Source organism: Podarcis muralis, chromosome 8 (genome assembly GCF_964188315.1).
Source record: "Podarcis muralis chromosome 8, rPodMur119.hap1.1, whole genome shotgun sequence".
NCBI lineage: Eukaryota > Metazoa > Chordata > Lepidosauria > Squamata > Lacertidae > Podarcis > Podarcis muralis.
In genome coordinates this window covers 15680944-15707997 of record NC_135662.1, presented here as the reverse complement: position 1 = coordinate 15707997, position 27054 = coordinate 15680944, and the positions used below count along the sequence as shown (strand labels likewise).

The 27054-nt window shown below is 44.7% G+C and overlaps 1 protein-coding gene across 4 annotated transcripts in view; it reads left to right on the top strand.

Annotated features, from left to right (window-relative positions):
* DEPTOR (DEP domain containing MTOR interacting protein) overlaps positions 1-27054 on the top strand; it is a 65521-nt gene that overhangs the window by 24253 nt on the left and 14214 nt on the right. For 3 of the 4 annotated variants that reach the window (XM_077932753.1, XM_028736228.2, XM_077932752.1), the window contains exons 5-9: positions 5355-5533; positions 18087-18272; positions 20292-20426; positions 23990-24060; positions 24449-24553. In XM_077932753.1, the coding sequence (XP_077788879.1) occupies positions 5355-5533; positions 18087-18272; positions 20292-20426; positions 23990-24060; positions 24449-24553 (676 nt within the window). Of the gene's footprint in view, positions 1-5354; positions 5534-18086; positions 18273-20291; positions 20427-22639; positions 22701-23858; positions 23902-23989; positions 24061-24448; positions 24554-27054 lie in introns of those variants that run through there. The other variant, XR_013393856.1, reaches the window with a different exon arrangement.

Below are 27054 nucleotides of genomic sequence, written 5' to 3'. Positions count from 1 at the left end.
AGTACCTATTTATCTACTTGCACTTTGATGTGCTTTCAAATTTCTAGGTTGGCAGGAGCAGGGGAGCTCACCCCGTTGCGGGGATTCAAACCACCGACCTTCTGATCGGCAAGTCCTAGGCTCTGTGGTTTAACCCACAGCGCCACCCGCGTCCCCTAAGGAGACCTTACCACCCTCAAATAACAACATGGCAGGCATAGGGGGAGTGTAGCTGCTTCTGGACCATTTGGGCTCCATTTCAGGATCCAGAACCTTTTCGTCAAATGAAACCAATCCCCTAAAATCAGCTGTGATACACATAGGGGCTCAAAAATGGCAAGATTGACATTAATGAATAACGTTAAACTAATTTATGTCCAGAAAAATATAAGCATCCTTTGGTTAAGAGTATTAAAACCAAGACACACAATATATTTTAGGAGCTTCTCTCTCCCTCTCCCTCTCCCTCTCCCTATCTCTCTGCCTATCTCTCTCTCTCTGTGTGTGTGCGTGTGCGTATTTGTTGGAGGGGATTCATACTACAGTATTTGAGACTTTACAGTATAGGTCAAAAACAGAACTTTTGTTCTGCTCAAAATTTCCCCAACCAGCAGATTCCTTACAAATATTGCCATTCATTTATGTTTGGGTTATCCTTTTTTTCTAGCCCCTATTTTGAAAACTAAATTAAAAGGAACCATTCCCATTGCATCCCATAGACTGAAAGTTAATAAGACGCAGTCCCAAGAAATGAGAACTTATATTTTTATTGGAAGGGAGGATGGGGTTTTTCTCCCGAAAAATAACCTCAGACATTTCTGAGGTTCAGTTTCAGATCAATTATTTATTCTTTCTGCTGTAATCTTTCTAGCAATGCATATACACATGTTTTTTATATTAAACTTCCAGGATTAGTGTATAATCCAGTATCCTACTGTTTCCACTCAAATTGGCATGAAATCAGCAATTTTATATCACGAGGGATCGCATAAGTACCATCTTCAGTTTTGCATTTCATTACTGAGATTTATTTATTTATTAAGATTTTTATTGATACAGCAAGAAAAAAGAAAAAACCACAAATACCAAATTACACACAGGAATAACCATAGACACATAATTTTCTTAGCAAACAATAAAACATATATTGGTCTTAACACTAAAGACCCAACCTCCCGTCTATTCCATATTTTGATTTCATATTACTTATTGCCAATACTCACTTTTATCACAATTAAACCTTTTCTTAATATATCTAATTTCTTATATCTACCTTGCAACTATTACTGAAGTTCCTCGAATGCTGCAACTGAGATTTTTTTTAATGTACTGTATATGTGGATTCCTAGCCTATAATGAATTTCCATAGATTTTGAACAAAACCTTCTTCGTTGAACAAATTCATATGACTCTAGGTACTAAGAACTGATAGAGACCAACTGCTATGTCCATTCAAATATGGACTAAAAGACCCTTTGGGTCCCTTCCAACTCAACAATTCTCTGATTTTTTGAAATATGCTGCCGCCACTACATGCAGCTGCAACTGGTGCAGTCCACAGGAATGTTTGCCTGTATAAACTGGCTCACTGAAGATTTCTGCCCCGTGTGTATGGTGATTTAACTATTACACTGATATGAGAAAAGAATATTTTCATGTCTGGGGTTTATCAGGTTCGTTTTGATACGCATCTCTCTCGTGTTGCAACACAACTGGCTCAAGCTATTCCTTGTCACCAACTTTGGCATTTCATTGATGATCTTGCACAGGTCCGTGGAGCACAGGTCCGTGGAGAGCCAGTGTGGTGTAGTGGTTAAGAGCGGTGGACTCGTAATCTGGTGAACCGGGTTTGATTCCTCGCTCCTCCACATGCAGCTGCTGGGTGACCTTGGGCTAGTCACACTTCTCTGAAGTCTCTCAGCCCCACTCGCCTCACAGAGTGTTTGTTGTGGGGGAGGAAGGGAAAGGAGGGAATGTTAGCCACTTTGAGACTCCTTTGGGTAGTGATAAAGTGGGATATCAAATCCAAACTACTCCTCCTCCTCCTCCTCCTCCTCCTCCTCCTCCTCCTCCTCCTCCTCTTCTTCTTCTTCTTCTTCTTCTTCTTCTTCTTCTTCTTCACAACAGACATGACTGCAGAAGTGTCCTCTGGGGATATGCCTTATCTGATCTGTCAAAATTCATGCCCTACTTATATGTATAGCGGTCAGGATTGTTAGGGTAAATCCCCACTGCAGACGTAGCATTCGCCCACACTTCCACTTGTTCTGCTACTTTCCCCCCGGGAAAAGCCACTATTTACTGCTGAATCAGAACAACAGTTTTTTTCTGCAGTTGGATATTCGTTCTGATTTGGCGGTAGACAGGCTTTCCAGGGGAAAGCAGCCAAAAAACCATTCGGATCCATGCCTAGAAAGCATGGGGCAAGCGGAAAACCTCCCAGACCTGTCTTTCTAGGTTTGGGACAAGCCAAAATTGTGCACGAGCTCTTAAACAGCTTCGTTCCCATTTCATTTGTTTTGTTTTGAGTTTTATTTATTTATTAATCTTCTTATGTTACATCGGTAAACATTATCATATTACATCACAATGCTTATTATAATTTTCAGCATGTATACAAAGTTTATATACCTAAAGAAAAGAAACAAGGACAAAAAACTATTCCAAAATCATATATGTACCAACACTTTGGACTTCCTGTCTATCCCGTTGTATATTCCTTTTTTACAAATGAATGTACTCTTCTTATTGTATATTTCTTTACATTTTATCTCATACATTCCTATATCAACATGTACCCTTGGTCTTATTTCTCAACTCAGTCTCTCTCCAACATCAATCGAATGCTAGCATAGATAGCAAACCTTTACTATATTTTTGAACATATATCTTATATCTACCCCACATTTCCATAAATTTTTGTTTTGAATTGCCTCTCAGGCTATTTGTCAACTGCGCCATTTCAGCAAATTCTTGTAGCTTGTTATGCCAATCCATTATTGTCATTTCAAGTTGTCTGGCAAGTTGTCTGTAAGTGGCAGTTGTCCAGCAAGCCCATGAACAATTTTTTGGAAGACGTCATGGTGGTTAAAGTGGCATAAAACCAGCATAGGACTGGGGTTCCAGAGTCTTTGTTCCGTCCTTCCTGCTCTTTAGCTGATCTCTTCTGGATTCCTGATGTGGAAGTCTTTCAAAGTCCCTGCTGCCATCAACAATCCCCACTTGGCAATTTTCCAGATTCCTTTCATGTGCCTGTCCATTGCAGCCATTAGCATCTCTTTTGTTCTTCCAGGCCACACCAAGCAGCCGGGCATGTTATTTATAGACTCCTCAAAGAACCATTAACAAAGAATTCCCACTCAGAGTCTACAAAACCGGGATAAGAGCTGCTTAGAAAAAGCCTTAGCTTAATGTTTATTGGCTTTAGAGAGAACAGGATGTGATCGAAGGTATCATCTCTAAAATGTTGTCCGTACCATTTCTATTATTCTGTATCAGCAGTCAAGAACTAACGTCTTGCATTTGAACGGAAAGGGGCTTTCAAATAATTATTGCATCTGATTCGCTTTTTATTGATGCTGTTGTGGGAGTATTTTAGCTCAAGCTTCGTTTTCTCCTGATAAATTATATTAAAATAAAAACACTAGGTACCATTAGGTAAAGGTAAAGGGATCCCTGACTATTAGGTCCAGTCGTGACTGACTCTGGGGTTGCGGCGCTCATCTCGCTTTATTGGCCGAGGGAGCCGGCGTACAGCTTCCGGGGCATGTGGCAAGCATGACTAACCCGCTTCTGGCAAACCAGAGCAGCGCACAGAAATGCAGTTTACCTTCCCGCTGGAGCGGTACCTATTTATCTACTTGCACTTTGACGTGCTTTCGAACTGCTAGGTTGGCAGGAGCAGGGACCGACCAACGGGAGCTCACCCCATCGTGGGGATTCAAACCGCCAACCTTCTGATCGGCAAGTCCTAGGCTCTGTGGTTTAACCCACAGCGCCACCCGCGTCCCTCTTGGTAGCATTAGAATTATAAAAATGCCTACAGCAGAGCTTGTTTCATTCACAGGATTTCGCCCCTTTTACAAACAGAAGAAGTACTTCTGTTTAGCCATTAGTGAACCTGAAAGGAATCTGGAAAATCATCAAGTGCGAATGGTGCAAGGCTGTTATTTCACGTTATAGGCCAGTAAGAGAAGAACTCAGGAGAAGGAACAAGTGAACTTATTCTACAGTTCACGTAACACGAAGTTTCGGATGAGTTCATTGACCTATTCCTTGGTTAGCAACCGTCAGTTCCCACTCCCCACTGAAACAACCGACATAGGTCTAATTTTAGCTTTCACTGTGGAATTAATATGTTGCAAGCTTTCTCCACTAAGTTCCTGGTCATATATTTCATAAGGAAGTTGGGTAGATAAGCCTGATTTATCAAACCTGCAAGGCAGTTAAGAGGAACGTTTTTAAGGAGCCTGTAGCAATACAGTTAGAGATTGACTGTTTAATGTGATGGATGTGCTGCCTCATGTCTTCCACCACCAACATGCCGCAGACCACCTGTATGAATCTTGCAGAGCACTAGCCCTACAGGGAGATTCTGGGGATTGATCCTGGAAGCTTTCGAATGCATAGCAGATAGATGCTTTGGTACGGATGATGAGGGGCCCTTACAGGGAAGAACTGGGAGCTGTGTTTGGACAAAAACATCCTTGTTTCATTACTATATGGCTCAGTCTGCTCAGATGCTGTTGATTGTATGCATGACCTTTAGCATACAAAGCATGTCCTCAACCTCTGATCTATGTGTAAAAATTTAAAGGGACCCCTGACCATTAGGTCTAGTCGTGACCAACTCTGGGGTTGCGGCACTCATCTCGCTTTATTGGCCGAGGGAGCCGGCATACAGCTTCTGGGTCATGTGGCCAGCATGACTAAGCCGCTTCTGGCAAACCAGAGCAGTGCACGGGTGGCGCTGTGGGTTAAACCACAGAGCCTAGGACTTGCCAATCAGGAGGTCGGTGGTTCGAATCCCCGCCATGGGGTGAGCTTCCGTTGCTCGGTCCCTGCTCCTGCCTACCTAGCAGTTTGAAAGCATGTCAAAGTGCAAGTAGATAAATAGGTACCACTCTGGCAGGAAGGTAAACAGCATTTCCGTGAACTGCTCTGGTTCGCCAGAAGCGGGTTAGTCATGCTGGCCACATGACCCGGAAGCTGTACTCCTTTCTTAAATGGTCCCAACTGGAAGCAACCACTTGCGTTACTTGCAATGACCTTGCTCCATCCTTGGGTAAACCTGGACAAAGGTGGAATTAGAAAACATTTCTGCAGTTTAACCTTCATGTGCTCACGTTTCCTCTCCCTCCCTTCTTTCGTTGCAGGCTGATGAATACCGAAAATGCACTTTTACAAGCCAGGGAAGAGGAAGGAATAAAATATGAACGCACTTTTATGGCATCTCAGCTGATTGACTGGTTGATCCAGGAAGGGGAGGCCACCACAAGGTCTGAAGCTGAACAACTTGGTCGCAGGCTACTGGAGCACGGAATTATACAGCATGGTGAGAAATGTGCCCTGCTTTAGCGAGCTCTGTCTAGATGCGAAGGATCTCATAAGGTGGTTGCATGTTTGAATATGGACTGCTTAACCCTACATATTTTTAAGTGGTGAGCATATATATTGTGAATGCTCCTCACTTTTGCAATCCCAGACAGGCAGCAAAACAGAAAGTTATATTAAGTAACGATACTTAGTAGTTAGTGGTCAGCTTGGTGGGTCACAATTTGTGTAGATCTGGCATCATTAGATTGGTCATTTTGACCCATGTCCTATTGAGCAGCTTATATTTCTTTTTCTGAGAAGGGTATATCCTTCTTTCTTTTTTCAGCTGTACCCAAGAAGGGTTTGGCTGTGGTGGTTTCTCCTCCTTTTGGAAAACCTGTGATTCAGAGTTCAGCACAAGCTGCCAACTGTGAGAGCCCAAAGTTGGAAAAGTTAGTTGCGACCTGAGTCCAGTTTAAAACAACGGCATAGCACTTGGGCTGTGTACACATCGCCAGCTCAGAACACAGCAAGGTTTTCCTTTTTCTTTATATTGATTGAAGCTGAGCAAGCCCATCATAATGCAGTATTTCATAAGAAGCAACAGGGCAGATAGGGATTGTGGCTGATGTCAGGTGTGCACTGCTTTCCAAACCAGCGGTGGGAGTTCACTGAATGCAGAATAACCAGGAGTGTGTATGCAGCCTTAGTTCTCATCCACACTCTGCATTTGTTGTGCATAGAAAGCAGGGGTCCAAGCAGTTTTCCCCTTGCCCTGCTCCTTTCCAAGGAAGAACCCACTCTTTAGCGATATATCGGAACAAATGCCAATCCGGGGAGAAACCCAAGTTGCTGTTTGGTCTGATTGAGCACTAAAGAGTGACTTTCTCCAGGGGAAAGCAGCAGGACAAGACAAACTGTGGATAAGCCCTTAGTCTTGACTATCTTTTAAGTCCAGTTGATTTTAAAAGCCGCAAACTGTTGGTCACATCTTAAGCAAACTGTTAGTTACAATCCAGCAAAAGTTAGTTACATCTTAAGTCCAATTCTGCCTGGTTGTTGCCAGCAGAAGGTAATTTTCAGGGGAGAGTTGGGTAGTGTAGGGCTTGGGCCACATCATGCATCATTTCTTATTGTCTTGTATTTACTTGTAGCGATCTGCTCACTCCTTGTTGTCCCTTGGCAATGCCAACCCTCAAAGGGGTTGAATTACAACTGGCTCTGAGGGTTTTCGCTTTGGTTTTTTAATCTTACTGCTCTTCAACTTGGGCTGGAAATAACGCAATGAATGACTTTTTGCCAGCTTACATCATAGTTGTGCAATTAATCTTGCTGCCTGAGAGAAATTTATAGGGTGCCAACTGCTAAGGGCACAGCGCACAAGTAAAGTGTACTCTCTTGGCCTCTGAAGTGGCAAGAACATGCTATAGGTAAGGACTGGGAGATAAAAGGGAGAGGTAGAACAGGGTGAAGATAAGATAATGCAGAGAGAGAGAGAGAGAGAGAGAGAGAGAGAGAGAGAGAGAGAGAGAGGCGCCACTGCGGGTTCTTATTTTGCCACAGCACACAGACAGATATACCTCACATTGGATACTGGTTCCACCATCAGCTTTGGCCCCTTCAGGCCCCCATCTGCTTCAGGAGGGCTGTCCATCTTTTAAAAAATGAAAGTATCACAGCACCACTTTTACCAGCTTTCTCTAGACAGTAGATTCTCCTCATTCTAACTGGATTCTGCAGACCCTCCTGCCACAACTTGCACTAGGGCTTTGTGGGGGGAAAGTACGTGGCTGATGTTCAGTTAGGTTTCACTCAGACCTACTGAAATGAATGGACCTAGCTTAGTTGGGCTTATTGATTTTAATGGGCCTACCCTTGAGTAAAACGTAGTTGAATATCACCCAGAGCCTTTATGTAGCAGTGAAACTGTCTCTTCCACTCAGAATGGTGCAGTCCCAGGGATCCACAAACCTGACCACCATGTTGAGCCTCTCTCCCCCTGCTCTAAATTGCCTTGAAAGCACTTCATTGCACAGACAAACTCCAGCCCTTCACCTCTTCCTGGAAGAAAGTGAGGGGGTTGCGCCTGGCCTTGTACCAGTAGTATAGTGGATTAGGAAGGGGAATTGAAACACAGCTCCAATACTCACCCTGCTAGAGCAGGAACGATAATATCAACTGCTGGCATGCCAGGTTGTTGGGAGACCCTCGTTGGTGTGGCAAGTGAATGAGGGGATAGCAAGGCTTTCAAGTTTTGCTATGGTTTGTGATGGAATGGATACACAAAGAGAGGCTGGATGCTTCTTTCCTTTCACAGGGTTGCTATCTCAGGCACAAGATAGCTCAGCTAGTAGAGCATGAGACTCTTAATCTCGGGGTTGTGGGCTTGAGCCCCACATTGGGCAAAAGATTTCTGCATTGCAGGGGGTTGGACTAGATGACCCTTGTGGCCACTTCCAGCTCTCAAATTCTATGATTCTAAGTAGTTGTTGTCGTTTAGTTGTGTCCGACTCTGCGTGACCCATGGACCAGAGCACGCCAGGCACTCTGGTCCTCCACTGTCTCCCGCAGCTTGGCCAAACTCATGTTGATAGCTTCGACAACACTGTCCAACCATCTCGTCCTCTGTCATCCCCTTCTCCTTGTGCCCTCCATCTTTCCCAACATCAGGGTCTTTTCCAGGGAGTCTTCTCTTCTCATGAGGTGGCCAAAGTATTGGAGCCTCAGCTTCACAATCTGTCCTTCTAGTGAGCACTCAGGGCTTATTTCCTTCAGAATCGATAGGTTTGATCTTCTTGCAGTCCATGGGGCTCTCAAGAGTCTCCTCCAACACCATAATTCAAAAGCATCAATTCTTCGGCGATCTGCCTTCTTTATGGTCCAGCTCTCACTTCCATACATCACTACTGGGAAAACCATAGCTTTAACTATAAGGAACTTTGTCGGCAAGGTTATGTCTCTGCTTTTTAAGATGCTGTCTAGGTTTGTCATTGCTTTTCTTCCAATAAGCAGGAGTCTTTTAATTTCGTGACTACTGCATTTGTCATTAAAAAGCTAAAGCAGGCTGAAGATCTTTTGTTAAAGTTCAAAGTGTGTTATGAGTTAAACCATCCTCTGCAGTCAGAAGAAAGCACCGCTGAGTTCAATGGAACTGCTGCCCAGCTAATTCTGAGCAGAACTGAGCCAGGAGTGTCTCTTCCAATATCTGCCAGCCCTGTTTGTGCTGTCGACAAGCCGTCTCTTTTCCTGCCAGATTCTCTGTGTCAGTTGAAGGCATACCTTTTCCACTGGGCCTTTGAGAGGTCAAGGATGTATGAAGCCCAATTTAGTCTTCTGTCTGCTGCTGTGCTGTAATTGTTATGGCTGAAATTTCAATACAGTGGTGCCTTGGAAGACGAAATTAATCCGTTCCACGAGTCTCTTTGTCTTGCGGTTTTTTCGTCTTGCGAAGCACGGCTATTAGCGGCTTAACGGCTTAGCGGCTATTAACGGCTTAGCGGCTTTAAGAAAAAGGAAACAAACTCGCAAGAACTCGCAAGACGTTTCGTCTTGCGAAGCAAGCCCATAGGGAAATTCGTCTTGCGGAACGACTCAAAAAACGGAAAACCCTTTTGTCTAGCGAGTTTTTCGTCTTGCGAGGCATTCGTCTTGCGGGGCACCACTGTACATTATTGAAGGGTTTATTTAAAAAGATTTTAATAATTGCACGATTGCATGTTGTGACCTGGAATCCTATGGGATGAAGGTGATTAAAAATTAAAGCAAGCAAACAAACAAAAAATGGAACAGGGCTGCAACCCAGGTTTCCCCGATCGAATCAAAACATGCTAACGCACCACCTGAAAACAAGCAACTTCCTCCCACTGGCAACTATAATTTTTGGCCGGCTACCAAGGGCACTGATGGGCTAATCCGACAGTGTTCTGACCCAGTCATGCAAGATTTCCCCTGGGGAACTGAAACACATTGGAATTGCAGCCAGAGGAAATGTATGCAACTCCCTTGTTCCTGTTTAATGTTAGAAATGGAGTGTTCTTATTGACTTTCCAAGAACTTAGGATGAAAAGGACTGGTGTAAAATCTGATTAAAGCCCAGAGAGGCTAAGCTCTTTATTTATAATACTTTGCCAGTAGGAGATTTGGTTTAGAGACTTAGTTTCTATAGATTTCATTGTGTTTCGCCCGAGTTAGAAACAATATTGGTTACACTCAGCTGAGATGGAATGATTATGGATTTTAGCTGTAGCAAACAAAAATAACATCTGTTTTGACTGCATCTGTACTTATACTGAAACTAGCATAGCTAAAAAATTAGAAATCTTCCCTTCTCACCTCCCCCCCCCCATCCTGTTTCCAAATTGCAAGCTAACTTTGAAATAACAACAGCTGCCTGCTTTTCACTCCGTTGTCTGTTTATTGCAATCTTTATAGAGTCTGCTCAGTTTGCAAGTAAATACCATGGATCCGCTGGCAAGTTTCCTCTGCTCTCCAAGGGCCGAGCCATTCTTTGTGACTTATATGTCGGCATTGTCAATACAGTTTCAATTAACACTAATTGGCATTCTGCTGTAGCCTGGCAAGAGCTGAATGAGATATTTGGCTGACGACTGAGTGTAGGATAAAATACCTTTGTGCCTCATTGGTTGTCTTTATAAACTGCTGTCACAGTTTATAATAGAACTTGACTACCCTTATTGCTGAATAAGCACAAAGAATAATGACATGCAGTTTCCTTCTCTAGATAATTTATCGTCATAGAAAAGGGCCTGACTGTCAACTTTAGTTCAAATCCTGGCATTGAGGCAAGAGCTTTCATATCTAAATGCCTGTCTGAATTATAAGAAATGTTTTGTGTTTCTATAACACTTTTGAGTGTGCAAAACATTTCATGTGCGTTACTTTGTCATAACCTTTACAACAACCCTTGCAGTACTATTATCCCAGTTTTGCAGGTACAGTAGGTGAAACTGAGGGGACAGACATCTGTGGAGTTGATGGCAGAGACAAGGTTCCAACCAGAATTTTAGGTTAACCACTATGTTACACCAGCTCCCTCTCTAACCAGAACCTTCTGTTTCTTCTTGAACTTCTATCTGAATATGCCACCCCTTTCTGGCAATGCTCTGTGCCTTAAGTTGGTCCTGGTCTTTCCCAATTTGGTAAACTTGAGATGTATACATACCATGTACTTAATGACTGCATGGCTGCAGGAATTGTTAGAAGGAAACATGCAAGGCACTATCCAATGGTCTTAGGGACTCCACTCTGGATTTGTGTGGGCCTTTTCTTCTCCCAAAGATCTCCTGCAAGGCAGCAGAGGTTTAGGACCAGAGTTTCCCTTCTCCTAGATGGGCTACCTTCCCAGGCTGATGAGCCCCATCTGCTTTTCACTTCCCTCTGCAGCCCATGCAGGAACTTCCTTCTTGACCATTGGACCCACTGCTGGTCTTGTCCAATCAATGCACTAGAGTCTGTCTTTGTATGCAGGGGAAGTCTCTAACTCACTAAAGGTTTGAGACCCATTGGCTGCCCTCACTTGGTTTAGCTTGGCCAGTCAAAGCCATTCCCGGGATGTAGCAGCTGTCTCATATTGACAACCCCACTATAAAGGTAAAGGGACCCCTGACCATTAGATCCAGTTGTGACTGACTCTGGGGTTGCGGCGCTCATCTCGCTTTATTGGCCGAGGGAGCCGGCCTACAGTTTCCGGGTCATGTGGCCAGCATGACTAAGCCACTTCTGGCGAACCAGAGCAGCACGCGGAAACACTGTTTACCTTCCCGCCGGAGCGGTACCTATTTATCTACTTGCACTTTGATGTGCTTTCAAACTGCTAGGTTGGCAGGAGCAGGGACTGAGCAACAGGAGCTCACCCCATCACGGGGATTCGAACCGCCGATCTTCTGATCGGCAAGCCCTAGGCTCTGTGGTTTAACCCACAGTGCCACCCGCGTCCCTACTATACATCTGCATATAACCCCACCCTGGGATCTATATCTTGGTATGACACTAGACTGTTATGGAATGCAGCACGAGCATTTTAGAAATGTAGACTAGCTAAAGATCTGTCACCTTCGCTGAGACTGGGTAGCAATGCCCCTTCCCCTAATATTTCAGCTACCTTCAGAAGGGAGAGGAGTGGTACAGGCTGTGTCTCTCCCATGGTAGAATGGATGGCAAAAGTAAAAGCATCTGTAGACACAGTTGCAATTGGGACAAACTGTTCCTTGCCTTTAGAGATTGAACTGTCCTCTGTCATAGAATTGGAAGGTCCCTCAAAAGTAATCTATTCTAACTGCCTACCTCTACAGGAAGTTCAACAAACGCCAGTTCCCTCAGCCTGAAAGTGAGATGGGCGCCACAACCCCATAGCCTTTGACTGGACTTAACCATCCAGGGGTCCTTTACCTTTTGACCTTTACTACCAAAGCATAGATGATAGGTGGCCATTCACTCTCTGCTTAAAATAATCTAACAAAGAATAGTCCACCACCTTCCAAGGTGGTCCATTCCATTGCTGAACCACTCATATCTTCAGAAAGCTCTTCCTAATGTTTCGTCTGGATCCTTTTTCTTGTAATTTGAACCCATTGGTTTAAGTCCAACCCCCTGGAACAACCAAAAGTCTCTTTTCTTGAGCCCAGTAAAACATGATGAAATATTAGGAGAGTGGGATATAATATTGGGAATTGGCTTGGATAGAAAGATAGATGAACACCAGTAACTGAACGTCTGGATTTTTAATGACAGAGTAGATGTTCTGAATTGATGCTACCATTAAAGCACATTTACAGATGCCAGATTAGCTCTGAAGACCAAAAAGCCTTTGGAAGGAATAGGGGGAAAGCTCTCTGCAATATCATATGTTTTTGTCTTGCGGTATTTATTCTCCACTGGGAGGAAAATTGGAAGGGAAGCCCTTCTGCTATTGTACTTAGTGGGGCAGTGTGTGACACATCAGGGTTATGCAGAGATGAAAGGTGCACATTTAATGTGAAAATCAAGTCATCAATCTCTAGGAAATATGGGCAGGGCAGAAAAACACAGGATTTTGCAAATGCAAAAGAAATGAGTATTTTTTAAAACTGGTCACTATCCTAAAGCTTTTATAGAAGATTCATGCGCCAAATGTTCAAAAGATGAGGAGTTAAAGATTTGGAAATCTGTGGTGTTTTCCATAATGACAGTGATTTCTTTAAAATCTTTTTTATTCAGTTCTTGGAAGATTCTTGGACGTGAATGTAGGAAAATAAAGTGGACTTTATTCAGATATTTTCTTTGTGAGCTGGGCCAAGCTTGAAAATAATGTAGCTGGCGAAAGTGGATATTCAGTGCATGTGGTGGGTAGGGGAATCAGACTTAGGAGACAGCTAGCCTTATGTTCTCTACCACTGAGCTTGGTTTTTACTCTGTTTCTCACTCACCCACTCACCCCCACAGTTATCACTGCATATATTTAAAACCATGAGATCACCTGCTTTCTGCATAATGAAGTCAGACACCATCCATGGTGTCATTAGAATCTAGGAACCAGGAAATGAATTGCTACAAAATGTAACATCCTCTGCAATTTTCATTTTAAAACTATTCAGCTTAATGAAGGCCTTGGGGGGGAATTGGAAAGCACACCTGGTGCAGCGAGCCAATAAAGTTGCCACTGAAATAAACCAGAAAGCTGAAATAAAGCAGGCTGAGATGGAATCTCTTTAATAACAATAATTGCAAGCGGCAGTTGAAGAAGCGAATGACAGGAAGCGCAGCAATTTGTCTTTTTGTCAGCGCTAGGAATAATGAAATTTTGGCAGATCGGGTCCTCCCTTAACGAGGGCATGTATTGCGGTGAGACCTGGAAAACTGACACCCTGTGTTGTGGGTGGGTACAATTGGTCAGCCACAACACCCGATTGGTAGGTCCCTCAAAGCTGGGTGCAATCTGGCCAATGGGACGCAGTCCAAACAGTTCGAGGGACCTATTTATACCCATGCATGTGACCCAGAGCTTTCTCTTTTGGCGCATGCATTCAGAACACCCGCCCACCTCTCCCTACTTTTAGGACTGGTGCGCTTGACCTTGCTATGCCATCATGTGTCATCTGTCGTTGGGACAGGGGCACGGCAGGAATTTTCCCCACTTGGCTGATTGGTTGTTGCCATTTGGGTTTCGCCTGCTGCGTAACAAATCGTCAAAACTTGTAACATTGCGGATAGGCACTGGTTCAGGTGATAGGGATGGGAGAACGCTTTCACCATCCCTATGTGAAGGGTATTCCGTTAAAGGAATCCAGGGACTCGATGGTTTGGTCAACCCCTGAGAGGGGGTTGTGCCTGTGCCTGAGTCCAGGGGGACGTTTGGGTGGTGGAGATAGCCTGTTCCCGGCTTTCCGCTTATCCAGGTGTTCACCCTTGGCTGACCTATGCTGGAACCCTGGATCAGCGCCACCTGCATGGCAGGGAGCTAGTCGAACCAGAGCCTATGCAACCAGTCACTTTCTGTAATTAGTAAAGTTGTGGCCTAAATTCTGCCAAAAACCAAAACCAAAATTTGAGTCAAGTGTGAATTTATTTAGGGGGGAAGTTTCTGGGTCTGAACACGCAATTGCAAGCGGCAGTTGAAGAAGCGAATGACAGGGAGCGCAGCAATTTGTCTTTTTGTCAGTGCTTGGAATAATGAAATTTTGGCAGCTCCAATCTTTGTCTTCCTTAACTTCCATATTATCTCAATTGTCCAAGAAGATAACTTTAGATGCCCTGATCTCCTCCGTCACTATTTCAGCCACTGTGCGGTTGGAGGACCAGCATCACAGTCCACATGGAAGCGTGCAGTGCATAAATGCCGCACTGCATGTTACCTGCTCTTTCTCTCTCTTCTAGTGTCATGCTACATACAAAATTAAGGTCATAGGAAGTTGCCGTGTGGTCATTATCTTAGGGCCACCTTAGACTTTATGAATCGATTTCATGGAAGGAAATTCCATGGGGCTAATCATTAAAAATCTACACCTAGACAGGACTGTGTGATGATTCCGCTGTTCCAATAATGCTCCAGCTTTAAGAACCATGTTAGTATATGTCCTTATAGTTAGGTAACTTTTTTGGTATCTAGTCCTCACCCTCCATAGTCTGAATGGTGCTTCAGACAACCAGTATTGACCATCTGTTTGAGTCCAAGAACATGTGAATGGCCTAATCATCTGTAGTATTGGAGCTGTAGGCTAATGAAAGATGTCAGCTGTCTTCCATGAAGAAGACATGAGTTTGTGTGAATTCATTGCTCTGATGCAACCCATTGGCACGAGCTATTATTTGCATAAGTGTAATGGTGGCTAACCAATGTGCAGCCAGTACAGTACTTGGCTTATTCCACTTTTCTAAGCAGGAAAGAAATGCTTGAATTCTAATCTTTTATGTCAGCATCAGAAATTTGAGGAAGCATCAGACCATCTTAAACAAATCACTAAAGAAAACTTAACACAAGATGGAGTTGCAGTTTACCATGTTAACTATCTCCTTCAAGCAGTATTGTTCGGAGTTAAACAACACCTTTATTCTTAATATTTGATTTGATAGCTCCTCTACGCTTGCAAGTCATCACTCGATGTTTGAGTTATCAAGCAAAGAGCATGTGTGAGCATAGTCATAGAGTCTTTTTAAAATGGAGTGGTGTGACGAAATGGTAGGCGATGTTTCTACAGTCAGTAACTTCATAAGAATGAAAATATATTCTGGATAATGATTAACTGTGAAAGTACCAAATAGGTAATATTCAAAATGATATAATGATATATTTAATGCTGATGTTGTAGTTGTTGTCCAAAGTTTGGTGAATTGTAGATGTTCAGGTTACGTTATCAAATTACTATGCGGTAAGGTACATTCTTGGGGACGCGGGTGGCGCTGTGGGTTAAACCACAGAGCCTAGGATTTGCCAATCAGAAGGTCGGCGGTTCGAATCCCCGTGATGGGGTGAGCTCCCGTTGCTCGGTCCCTGCTCCTGCCAACCTAGCAGTTCAAAAGCACGTCAAAGTGCAAGTAGATAAATAGGTACCGCTCTTGCAGGAAGGTAAATGGTGTTTCCAGGCGCTGCTCTGGTTCGCCAGAAGCGGCTTAGTCATGCTGGCCACATGACCTGGAAGCTGTACGCCGACTCCCTCGGCCAATAAAGTGAGATGAGCGCCGCAACCCCAGAGTCGGTCATGACTGGACCTAATGGTCAGGGGTCCCTTTACCTTTAAGGTACATTCTTACAAGCATTTTTTTATTCATTACTTTTGATTTTTATCTGCTTTTCATGCTTTTGCTTATGAAATGTTTTGTTTTGCATAGCATTTTGCAATATTGTATACAAAAGTTCTATTTGAAAAATTGACATCACGCACAGATACTGTGAAGGAAGCTAGACAACCCCAAGCAAACTAATAAATGTCCAAAAAACATACAGATCTGAATGCTGACAGTAACCTAAATGTGACTCTCGGTGTTCATTGGTGCATGCCCAATGAGAAGTGAGGAACAGGTATCTTTAGACAGTCACAAAATTCATTGAGGATGGTTTGCATTCACATGAGTCTCAATATTCAGCAGTTTTGGACATTCCTTGCAGTAGAAATGAACCCTACTGTGTATTCTTTCTTCAAGTCCATCATTCGCTCTCTCATATATATATATAGGCAAATGTCCAACACATTTATCTCCATTATTAATTGCAATGCTTTTAGGAAATGGAAGCTTATCCTCCCTGTTGCCTAAGGTATTCAGGGACTGCAGCTTTTAAGAACTAGTGGTTCTGGACAATTACTGCTGCAATAATAACGTAGATGCATTTATTATACTGCAGCTACATCTGGGCCCAGAGATGAGCCTTGCATTCTCATTCAACATCAAAGCATGTTGTGTAAATTTTTGCAAAAAGTAAAGTGATCATTGCTGCCCTGGGCAACTTGGGGAGGAAGGATGGGATATAAATTCAGTCTGTCTTGGCACCAAACATGTTCTCAAACCTGGCATAGACCTTTCCAGAAGTTATAACAGCAGGTAGATAGGAAACACACCTGGTTGTAAGTAGCTCTTGCTGCCTTAAGGGCGTGGAGTGAGAATGAACTGATGTCTCTGTTGAGAGAGTTCATGTTGAAAAATGTAATATAGCAAAGCCTGTCTTGACTTACCAAGGCTGATCTAAATAATAAACACCAGGTTTTGTGGTCCTGGGGCCCTGTTAGCACAGAGACATACTATGAGTGTGTACAGGAGCAGAGACTAGTATTACCAAGGAGTTCCAGGAGCCAGACGTTCAGAGCATCATGTGGAATGGGAAGTCCAAAACTCAGGTTGGCTGGCGACACTCAAAAGGAAAGCATCTGTCTAAACGGAGTGGGAGATAGGAAGGTTGTGAGTTAGATACGTATCACTAACACTTATCTGGAAATATTTATAGGCGCATCAGTACATAGAGACTCATTCTGTTCTCTGGGGGATGGCGCCACTTTGTAGCCTAAAGACAAACAATGTTGATCTTTCCTCCATTCATTCTATAGCCTCCAATGGCCGACAAAGGCATTAGTATGCAAACCAAAAAACACCCAGTTCGAGTCTTGGTTCATCTTGATAGACCCATAATGCCAAACATAACAGGTGGTTTTTTTAAGTTTCCCCACTCCAAATGGGTAAGTTCTAATATACGGCTTGGGAGACTCTACAGAGAGCAATGACATCTGAGTCTGTGGCCTGTCCAGATGACCTGTTTATTGAGCATTCATCCTTTCCTTGCACAAAGCTTACATGGAGGTTATATTATATCTTGTCTTCACTGATCATCCATTCTGATTTGTTTGTGGGGCACCTGTACACCAAAGCGTGTTCTCCATAATAGAGAGCACGTGTTGCGGTGGGGGCCAAAAAAGGCCACCCCACTGTTGTTGGGAAAATTGGCCTCATGCTGTGATTGGGCAAGGAGTGTTGCTGGGGAGAATAAAGGAATCCAGGGGCTTTCCATCCCTTTCGTCCTAGTCCCTGCCATCGGACTTGGGCCGTGCAAGCCCCAGGGGGCATGAGGGTGAGAGATGGGGGACTGATGTCCAGCTTCATTTCTCCCCAATATGGTTCTCCCTGACTGGCTTCCGCTGGAATCTGGAGGTCAGTCCTGTCCCCCTGCCTGGCTTCCGCTGGAATCCGGAAGTCAGTTCTGTCTCTGGGGCAAGGGCTTCCGCTGGAATCCGGAGGTCAGTTCTGTCCCTGGGGCAAGGGCAGATAGTCGTAACCAATGCCTAAGCAACCACTCACGTGTGTGTATTTAAATAAAGTTGTGGCCAAATTCATGCCAAAAACCTTAAACAAAAATTGATGTGTGAAGTGTGAGTTATTGGGGTGGCTTGGGCGACCTCGACGCGCAATAAGCGTTTCTCTTGCGTTCATCCCAATCTGCTTGCGTCTTCCCATTTTTGCTGATGACCTCTCCACCCCAGTTCAAGTAGCTTACTGCAAGCATTGTCCTCTTATTCCTGACACATTCTGTGTTCTCTATCCCACTAAAAAGGCCTTTCCACTTCTCTCTCCCTCTCACCTACCTTCCTTCCCAGTGTGCAACAAACATCATTTTATAGACAGCAATCTGCTGTTCCAGTTCCGAATGAATTTCCGCCGGAGGAGGAGATTGATGGAGCTGCTCGCTGAGAAGTCCCGCTTGATGCCGGAGAGTCACGACAGTCCCTTTTGTCTACGAAAGCAGAACCATGACAATAAAAAGCACACCAGTTTCCTCTCAGGTATCTAAGTTACCAAGGCAGAAGGAAGTCTTTGTGGTATTAGTAGGAAAAAAATAGTAGTTTATCCATTTCTATAGTACTTTCAACCAAGATTCAACAAGATTCACTGCAGCTCACTCACAGAACCTGGAATATATGCCTCTGAGCACTTGCAGACTGCCTTGAGGGGAGGGAAGTGTATGCATTAAATGCTGTTTGAAAAGGAGGGGTTAAAGTGATAGAGTTCTTGAGAGGAGAAGAATAAATGGTTAGAGCACAATCTATGCAAGTCATTGCCACCTTGGATTAGCTGTGTGCCAGGTCATCTGTCCCTGAGGAAATTGTTCAGCTGTTCCATTTTTTTCCAGAAGTTGGGTTTTCTGTGCCCTGGAAAAAATCCTGAAGCTGAAAAGGGGAAGTATGGGAGGAGAATGTTTCAATCATTACATTATGCAGGTGCCCAGTAAACAATCTAGTGCAAGATGGCAGCTTCCCATATTGAAGTTGATCCTCTTTTGTGCTATTTATGAAAGCATAAATCTTTTCTTAATTTAGAAGAGAAAGCAGAAGAAAAACGTTAGTAATGTGAGTGAGCATTCTAGCCAGTTTAGGTTTTGTATTGTGCAACTGACTTATAGCACAATCCTATACAGTGGTACCTCGGGTTAAGTACTTAATTCGTTCTGGAGGTCCGTACTTATCCGGAAACTGTTCTTAACCTGACGCACCACTTTAGCTAATGGGGCCTCCCGCTACTGCCGCACCACCGGAGCACGATTTCTCTTCTCATCCTGAAGCAAAGTTCTTAACCCGAGGTAATATTTCTGGGTTAGCGGAGTCTGTAACCTGAAGCGTATGTAACCCGAGGTACCACTGTACATACCTAGCCAAAAGTTAGTCCCATTGGGTTCACACGGCATTGCAGCCTGAAGCAAAAAACAAACAAATAAGAAAAGAAGAAGAAGAAGAAGAGTTTGGATTTGATATCCCGCCTTTCACTCCCTTTAAGGAGTCTCAAAGCGGCTAACATTCTCCTTTCCCTTCCTCCCCCACAACAAACACTTTGTGAGGTGAGTGGGGCTGAGAGACTTCAGAGAAGTGTGACTGGCCCAAGGTCACCCAGCAGCTGCATGTGGAGGAGCGGAGACGCGAACCCGGTTCCCCAGATTACGAGACTACCGCTCTTAACCACTACACCACACTGGCTCTCGTTTGTGTATGGAAGTACCCTAAAGATGTAGCTGTTCATGAATGGGCAACACAAGTTTTAGAAATTTAGGTGACCGCTGGATATAAAATCAGAGCAGTTGCATTTCTAATATAACAATATACAGGTGAAATGGACTTAGAAGGCCATCCAAAAAAATAAGAATGCCTTGCTTATTTGTTTTGAAAAGCACCATTGTACTAAATGAGCAGTTCGTCATCAAAGTGATGGGACTATTGAAGGTGACAAGATGCACTAGAACAGGCATCCCCAAACTCGGCCCTCCAGATGTTTTGGGACTACAACTCCCATCTTCCCTAGCGAACAGGACCAGTGGTCAGGGATGATGGGAATTGTAGTCGCAAAACATCTGGAGGGCCGAGTTTAGGGATGCCTGCACTAGAAACTTCTGAAGTTATGAATCATGGGTAGGCAAACTAAGACCCGGGGGCCAGATCTGGCTCAATTGCCTTCTAAATCCTGCCTGTGGACAGTCCAGGAATCAGCGTATTTTTATATGAGTAGAATGGGTCCTTTTATTTAAAATGCATCTCTGCATTATTTGTGGGGCCTGCCTGGTGTTTTTACATGAGTAGAATGTATCCTTTTATTTAAAATGCATCTCTGGGTTATTTGTGGGGCATAGGAATTCGTTCATTCCCCCCCCCCAAATATAGTCCGGCCCCCCACAAGGTGTGAGGGACAGTTTACCGGCCCCCTGCTGAAAAGGTTTGCTGACCCCTGTTATGAATGACAGTAAAGAGAATTGTAAGAGAGAGAGAAATTAATTTATGTCCTCCTGCCTATTTCCCTTCTTCTTCTGCTTGGGAAAGTGAGCCCCACCAAGGAGATAAAGATTGTCTCAGCAGTGAGACGGAGCAGTATGAGTAGCTGTAGCAGCAGTGGGTACTTCAGCAGCAGCCCAACGATCAGCGGCAGTCCTCCAGTTCTGTGCAACCCCAAATCTGGTAAGGATCGCTAAGACTTGTTTGCAATGTCGAATGTTGGAGCCAAGTTAGACACCATGCACTTTTTTAGATGCACCTTCGCATCACACATGCACGCTTTAAAAACAAAACAAACCAGAAATAGCAACTGCTGATATGATAATTGGAATGACTGTAAAGGGACGGGGCTGCAGTCTGGATGGCGCTTGCTCCTCCAAAGCTGCTATAAGCTTTCCTACCAATTCAAATAGCAGCTTTCGAGGAATGATTTTCCTACCAATGCAAATAGCAGCTTTCGAGGGGGAAGAAATGATTAAACAACACCCCCCCCCGTCAGCCTTCTGTAATTCCCTACCCTCAGCACCCACTGTTAGTATTTTTGTAAACTGCATTATAAATGCACATATGCATTTAAATCCACATATACTTTACCCCTTAGAAGACATCCAGGGAATTTAGCTTTGAGATAGCAGGAGTGTATTTGTTTTTAATGAAGGGTCATGCCTTTGCAAAACCAAATACCCTTTCAAAGCACATTATTTCCCTCAAAGAATTTTGGGCACCGTTGTTTCTTATGGGTTGCTGGAAACTGTAACTCTCCAAGGGGTTAAACTACAGTGCCCAGAATTCTTTAAGGGAAATAATGTGCTTTGAATGTGCTTTAAATGTACAATGTGTATATGGCCTAAACTAATTAAGGAGAAGGGGATGACAGAGGACGAGATGGTTGGACAGTGTTCTCGAAGCTACCAACATGAGTCTGACCAAACTGCGGGAGGCAGTGGAAGACAGGAGTGCCTGGCGTGCTCTGGTCCATGGGGTCACGAAGAGTCGGACACGACTAAATGACTAAACAACAACAAAATTTACATTTAAGGAGGGGAGGACTAAGTGTTTGCATGTTCCCTCATCTTAAAAAATAAATATATTTTTTTGTACATTGAAAACTAAGGAAAGGCTAGACCAGAGTTCTAATAGGCTATGTTTGAATATACAGGAGTTTAACACGTGAAAGCGTTCGTCTTCAAAGCTTAATTGGTCTAGCCCAGCCACAGACCTCTCAAAAGCTGTCCAAGTTTTCCTGGACTCTGATTTCTAATTCTTAAGCTTTTCTGTGCATGACTCAGGTTTTAATCAATGGCGTATAGTTTTATTCCATTTTTATTCCAAGTTTTGAAAGCTTCAGTTTGATTGTTGTTGCGCTTTGTGAATTTCCTCCGCTTTCCTCCAGATTACCTCTTACGTAAACTGCTCAGAGATTTCTTTTTATATTAAGCGGTTTCTAAATTATATACATGAATAAATCAGGCCAGTTCCCTTAAAAAAAAATATGGATGGAATATTTGCGTATTCCTTAGACCTAATATAGCCAGAATTCAGCAACCGGCTAAAAGTAAACATGGAAGGGAATTATGTACCTTGTCAGCTTAGGCATATGACACCAGCTGCTCGAGGGAGCGCTTTCACACCCCCACTGGTTGTGGCAACCAGCCCTAAATTGGCTGACAATCCAAGTTTTCTGACCCGCTTAGCAACAGTTTATAGATCAATCTGTCATTCTTCTCCATTACGCAGAGAGAACGGTGACAGCAGTGGCCGGCATGTGAAGACATTTACTTTATTCGAGCCATTAATGAATGAGGTCAGCACAGGAAAGGGGATAGCAACGATGCGATCATGCTGTTTGCTAAGAGGAATTAGGAATACTTCAGCAATCGGTTCATTTTCAACAAGCCCCTCTATGATAAGATGAAAACTGTCAGCTTCCGAGCTTGTTTTCTTTCTAAGCTATTTCCTGTGCCTCTAGAAAGACGAAACATCCCCCCTTTGTGCTCTTCCGGCTGATATTAAAAGGCGGAGGAGGGCAGTAAAGAAATATGCATTTTCCCATCCACACTGTTATCTGCTTCAAAGGGAGAACGGAATGTCGAAGGGAATTCTCACGCTCTCGTTTCTCACTTCAGTCTTTCCTTCACTTACGTATAAATATACTCGGCGTGTTCTGAAGATGATTTCAGTAGCTCTGCAAAGGCATTAACCTGCGAATATGAGGGCTCCAACTCAAGTGAGCAGGGATAGGATTGAAGCCTTGCCCTGTGTACAACATGGTGCAGGCGTGTCTCCAGCAACTATAGGACAGCGCTTGTGACGTCACTCATGATTAATGGTGCAATTCCCTCTCCTTTCCCCCTCGTCGTGGTTTTATTTAAAATTTATTTATCTGTGTTCTTTAGAATCTGGGCACCTCCTGGCTGCACAGTTAAGTGTGGGAGTGAACACGCTGGCCTCTGAAAAGTGAGCAAAAATCAGAAACTGTACCTGTCAGCGATGCTCTGCTGTTTTATAGCTTGTGGCGGGGAAGTGCACCTAAAAGGAACACAAAAGCACAAATTATTTATTTAGCAGTAAGCAATCATTCCTTTATTGCCCACTACAATCCACCCTTGTGCCAAGAAACAAGGGTATAGCATTCATTTTAGATCCAAAGATTAGATTGCAAGTATTTAATTGAGGGAAAATATCTTTGCGCAGATAGATAGATAGATAGGTAAGAGAGCTGAAAATAACGCCAATGTATTCCACACCTGGCAACCCATGTGCCCCTTTGGTTCCATATAGTACATGGGTAAAAGGTAAAGGTAAAGGGACCAGTTCTCCACCCCTGGGCTAGGACCTGGGAGGCCAGGGTTCAGATCCTGCCGTAGCCGTGAAGCTCAGTGGCAAACCTGAGCTGATGTTGCCACAACATAAGATGACAGGAGCCAAACCTAGGATCCCATCCCATAAAGGTAAAGGGACCCCTGACCATTAGGTCCAGTCATGGACGACTCTAGGGTTGTGGCGCTCATCTCGCTTTATTGGCCAAGGGAGCCGGTGTACAGCTTCCGAGTCATGTGGCCAGCATGACTAAGCCGCTTCTGGTGAACCAGAGCATCGCACGGAAACGCCGTTTACCTTCCTGCCGGAGCGGTACCTATTTATCTACTTGCACTTCATACTTTCGAACTGCTAGGTTGGCAGTAGCAGGGACCGAGCAACAGGCGCTCACCCTGTTGCGGGGATTCGAACTGCCGACCTTCTGATTGGCAAGCCCTAGGCTCTGTGGTTTAACCTACAGCGCCGCTCACATAGGCGAGTCTAAAAAGCCTGGGACACAAATTGCCACAGCCCTCTAGCAGCTGGGGAGGCTCATTTACCAGAAATAATGTATTTAGCATTAACTCTGGAAGTGTATACTTGATTCTGACCATACTAAGCCTCCCTGATGTATATTGTATTCTAGGAGGCTGAAACCCAAAGCGAGCATTGGTTGCCAGGTGTGTTGGTGTGCTTTTCCAGCTCTCCTACCCCACCAATATTGCAGCAATAGTTTTTCATTTCAGCAATATTTTGCTAATATTTTAATGTTCCAGTGCTAATTAGAAGATTGGTTTTTGTTTTTTAATGTGGAAGCAACATAGGAGAATCACAACTGGATGACAATGCCGTTGACAATGTGAGTAAAGGAGACATGGCGATTCCAGACTAAGCAATCCCAGCTCTTGTGAAAGTTTTTACTTAACATCCTCCTTGTGTATTTGCAGTATTGAAGAGACCAGTGACTCCTGATGAACTTCTGATGCCTGGGGCACCATATGCCAGAAGAACCTTCACAGTATGTCTCCAATTATCTCAATTATCTTCTGTTGTGTAGTGCACTTTATGACATTTTGATCCATTATTCAGACATAATAACGGATGCAAAAATAGTTAAAGGAATATTTTCATTCGCATTTTGGTACAATTTTGAGCCCAGGGTTTTTAATCACAAAATCTGAAGGACTGTGGAAACAGCGTTACTATTAGTCCAGGAAGTGTGTGAATCAGGCCAGCTTCCTTAAAATTGTGGCTTGGTTTGCCTAAAATCCCTGAGCGACCCTAGAATCCGGTGAATCACGGTCGATTCACAAGAATGTGCTTGTGTTGTTTTGGCTTGCTATCAAAACAGCAACAAAGAGAATTGCTAAAGCATTCGTTGTCGCACCTTCTTGTTCCCTCTCAAGATTGTAGGCGATGCCGTCGGGTGGGGATTTGTGGTGCGTGGGAACAAGCCTTGCCACGTCCAAGCTGTGGATCCCAGCGGCCCAGCAGCTGCAGCAGGAATGAAGGTAATTTTAACGAAAGCAGATTAAGTACTTTTAAAGGGGGGAGGGGATGTGTTGACATGAAGTCAGAACTACTTCAGTTGTGACACCGCGCAACACAACTCTATACACCTGGTGTGGGGACATACCCTCCAGCATTCCTCTGATGAGCATCAGGAGAATCTTTTGCTGACATGCTCTTGTGGGAGCCAGCTGACTCGCGTGAAAGCGCAGCATCACAGCAAGCACCATCTTGTCCTCCACCCTGAGCTTGGCAGTGACACTGGAGGGGGAAACGGGTGGAGGAAGGAGGGTGCGGTGGGGGCTGACTGCCCTGGGTGTCTTTGCCGAGGGGGGTGACATTTGTCGCGCTGCCCGCCTGTGACTCCCAAGCCTACCCTGAGCCGTCAGGGGAAGGGGGGAGCTGTGCCACTTGGCCGGCAGCATTCCCCCCTTCCCCCTTTGTTTTGACAGCTGGGGGAGGCTTGGGAGTCGTGGGTGGGCGGTGCGCCGAATGTCCACCATGGGCGGCTCGCTCCGCCCCTGGCTGCAGGGTGTGTGCGCCGCTCTGTGCACCCTTCAGGAGTGCACCTGCCCTGGGCAGCATGGACATATGCTCTGCCACTGGTGGGAAACAGGACATCCTGGGATCAAATCAGAAACTGGGATGCTTTCTGTAATTCCAGGATTGTCCCGGGGAAATCGGCACACTTGAAGCGTATGTAAGGATTTCCATGAGTAATTAGGTAAAGGTAAAGGGACCATTAGGTCCAGTCGTGGCTGACTCTGGGGTTGCGGCGCTCATCTCACTTTATTGGCTGAGGGAGCCGGCGTACAGCTTCCGGGTCATGTGGCCAGCATGACTAAGCTGCTTCTGGCAAACCAGAGCAGCTCACAGAAACGCCTTTTACCTTCCCGCTGGAGCGGTACCTATTTATCTACTTGCACTTTGACGTGCTTTCGAACTGCTAGGTTGGCAGGAGCAGGGACTGAGCAATGGGAGCTCACCCCATCACAGGGATTTGAACCGCCGACTTTCTGATCGGCAAGTCCTAGGCTCTGTGGTTTAACCCACAGCGCCACCCATGTCCCCCACAGTGCCACCCGAGTAATTACATATGGACTATATACAGTGGTACCTCTGGTTGCAAACAGGATCCGTTCCGGCGCCCCATTTGCAACCTGAAAGGAGTGCATCCCGCGTCTGCGCAGACGCGGGTTGCGATTCATCGCTTCTGTGCATGCGTGTGCCGTCATTTTGTGCATGCGCGAGTGGTGAAACCCTGAAAAAACGCAACCTGAAAAAACGTATCATGAAGCAAACGTAACAAGAGGTAAATTACAGTGGTACCTCGGGTTACAGGCGCTTCAGGTTACAGACTCCGCTAACCCAGAAATAGTACCTTGGGTTAAGAACTTTGCTTCAGGATATGAACAGAAATCGTGTTCTGGCGGCGTGGCATCAGCAGGAATCTCCATTAGCTAAAGTGTTGCTTCAGGTTAAGAACAGTTTCAGGTTAAGAACAGACCTCCAGAACGAATTAAGTACTTAACCCGAGGTACCACTGTACATATTGCCACACAGGACGTTGTTTTATGCTGACTCAGACCATTGCACTATCTTGCCCAGTGCTGCCTGCACTGCCTGACAGCAGTTCACCAGAGTCTTTTCTGAGCCCTGCCTTAAAGGTGTTGGGGACTCAACCTTCTGCATGCAATGCAGATATTTTCCCACTGAGCTACAGCCCTTCCCCATCATTGTGTGTCACTATCTACGTGGGATCTTCACACTCCTTCCTGGCAGAAATGTATTCCTGTAGGAGTTTTAAGCTGGCCTAGGACATTGCCAGGTTTGCGTCTTCCTTTCCTGACGCGAGTCTCCTTTAGGCTTCTTTATGCTCAGCGCAACAGTAATAAGAGCTGGCAGCGAAGAAGAATCCATCCTGCTCTAAGAAGCTTTGTCTGCCAGAATTGCTTGGAGCAACCAACCAAAAGAGACCAGACCAGGAAAACTTGGCGAAGAGGGAAAGGGCAAGAATTTGAAGAGTAGCCAAAGCTCAGCGTTTTGCTTTCTAGAAGTGTCCTTGGCACCGAGGCAACACCCTCTTCCCTGCCTTGTTGAGATGCACCCAGAAGTCTACACATTTCTGGACGTTGGCTGCATGCTGTGGTTGTTTAGAAAACTTGCAGTCTTCGTTCCCTCCACGCTCCGCATGTTACGCTTCTCTCCTTTGCACTGCGTGGAGCAAACTCCTGGGGCAGGACTTTTGGCCCGCCGCTCCGCATGTGCACTCGAAGGCCTTTTGTTCCAGAAAGCTGTAAGGAAGATATACTTACAAAGCCAGCGCTGTGTGTCTTGCATTCCATAAGACGACTTATTCAAAAGCCATCAATCTCAGTGGATTCCAAAGAGAGAGGCCTGAACCAAGCCTTTGTGACGATGAGGAAAATTGCCAGGATTTAAATTTCTAGAAGAATGAGTCTTGGGTCTGTCTGGAAGGCCTTCATTTATGGTGTGTGCATGA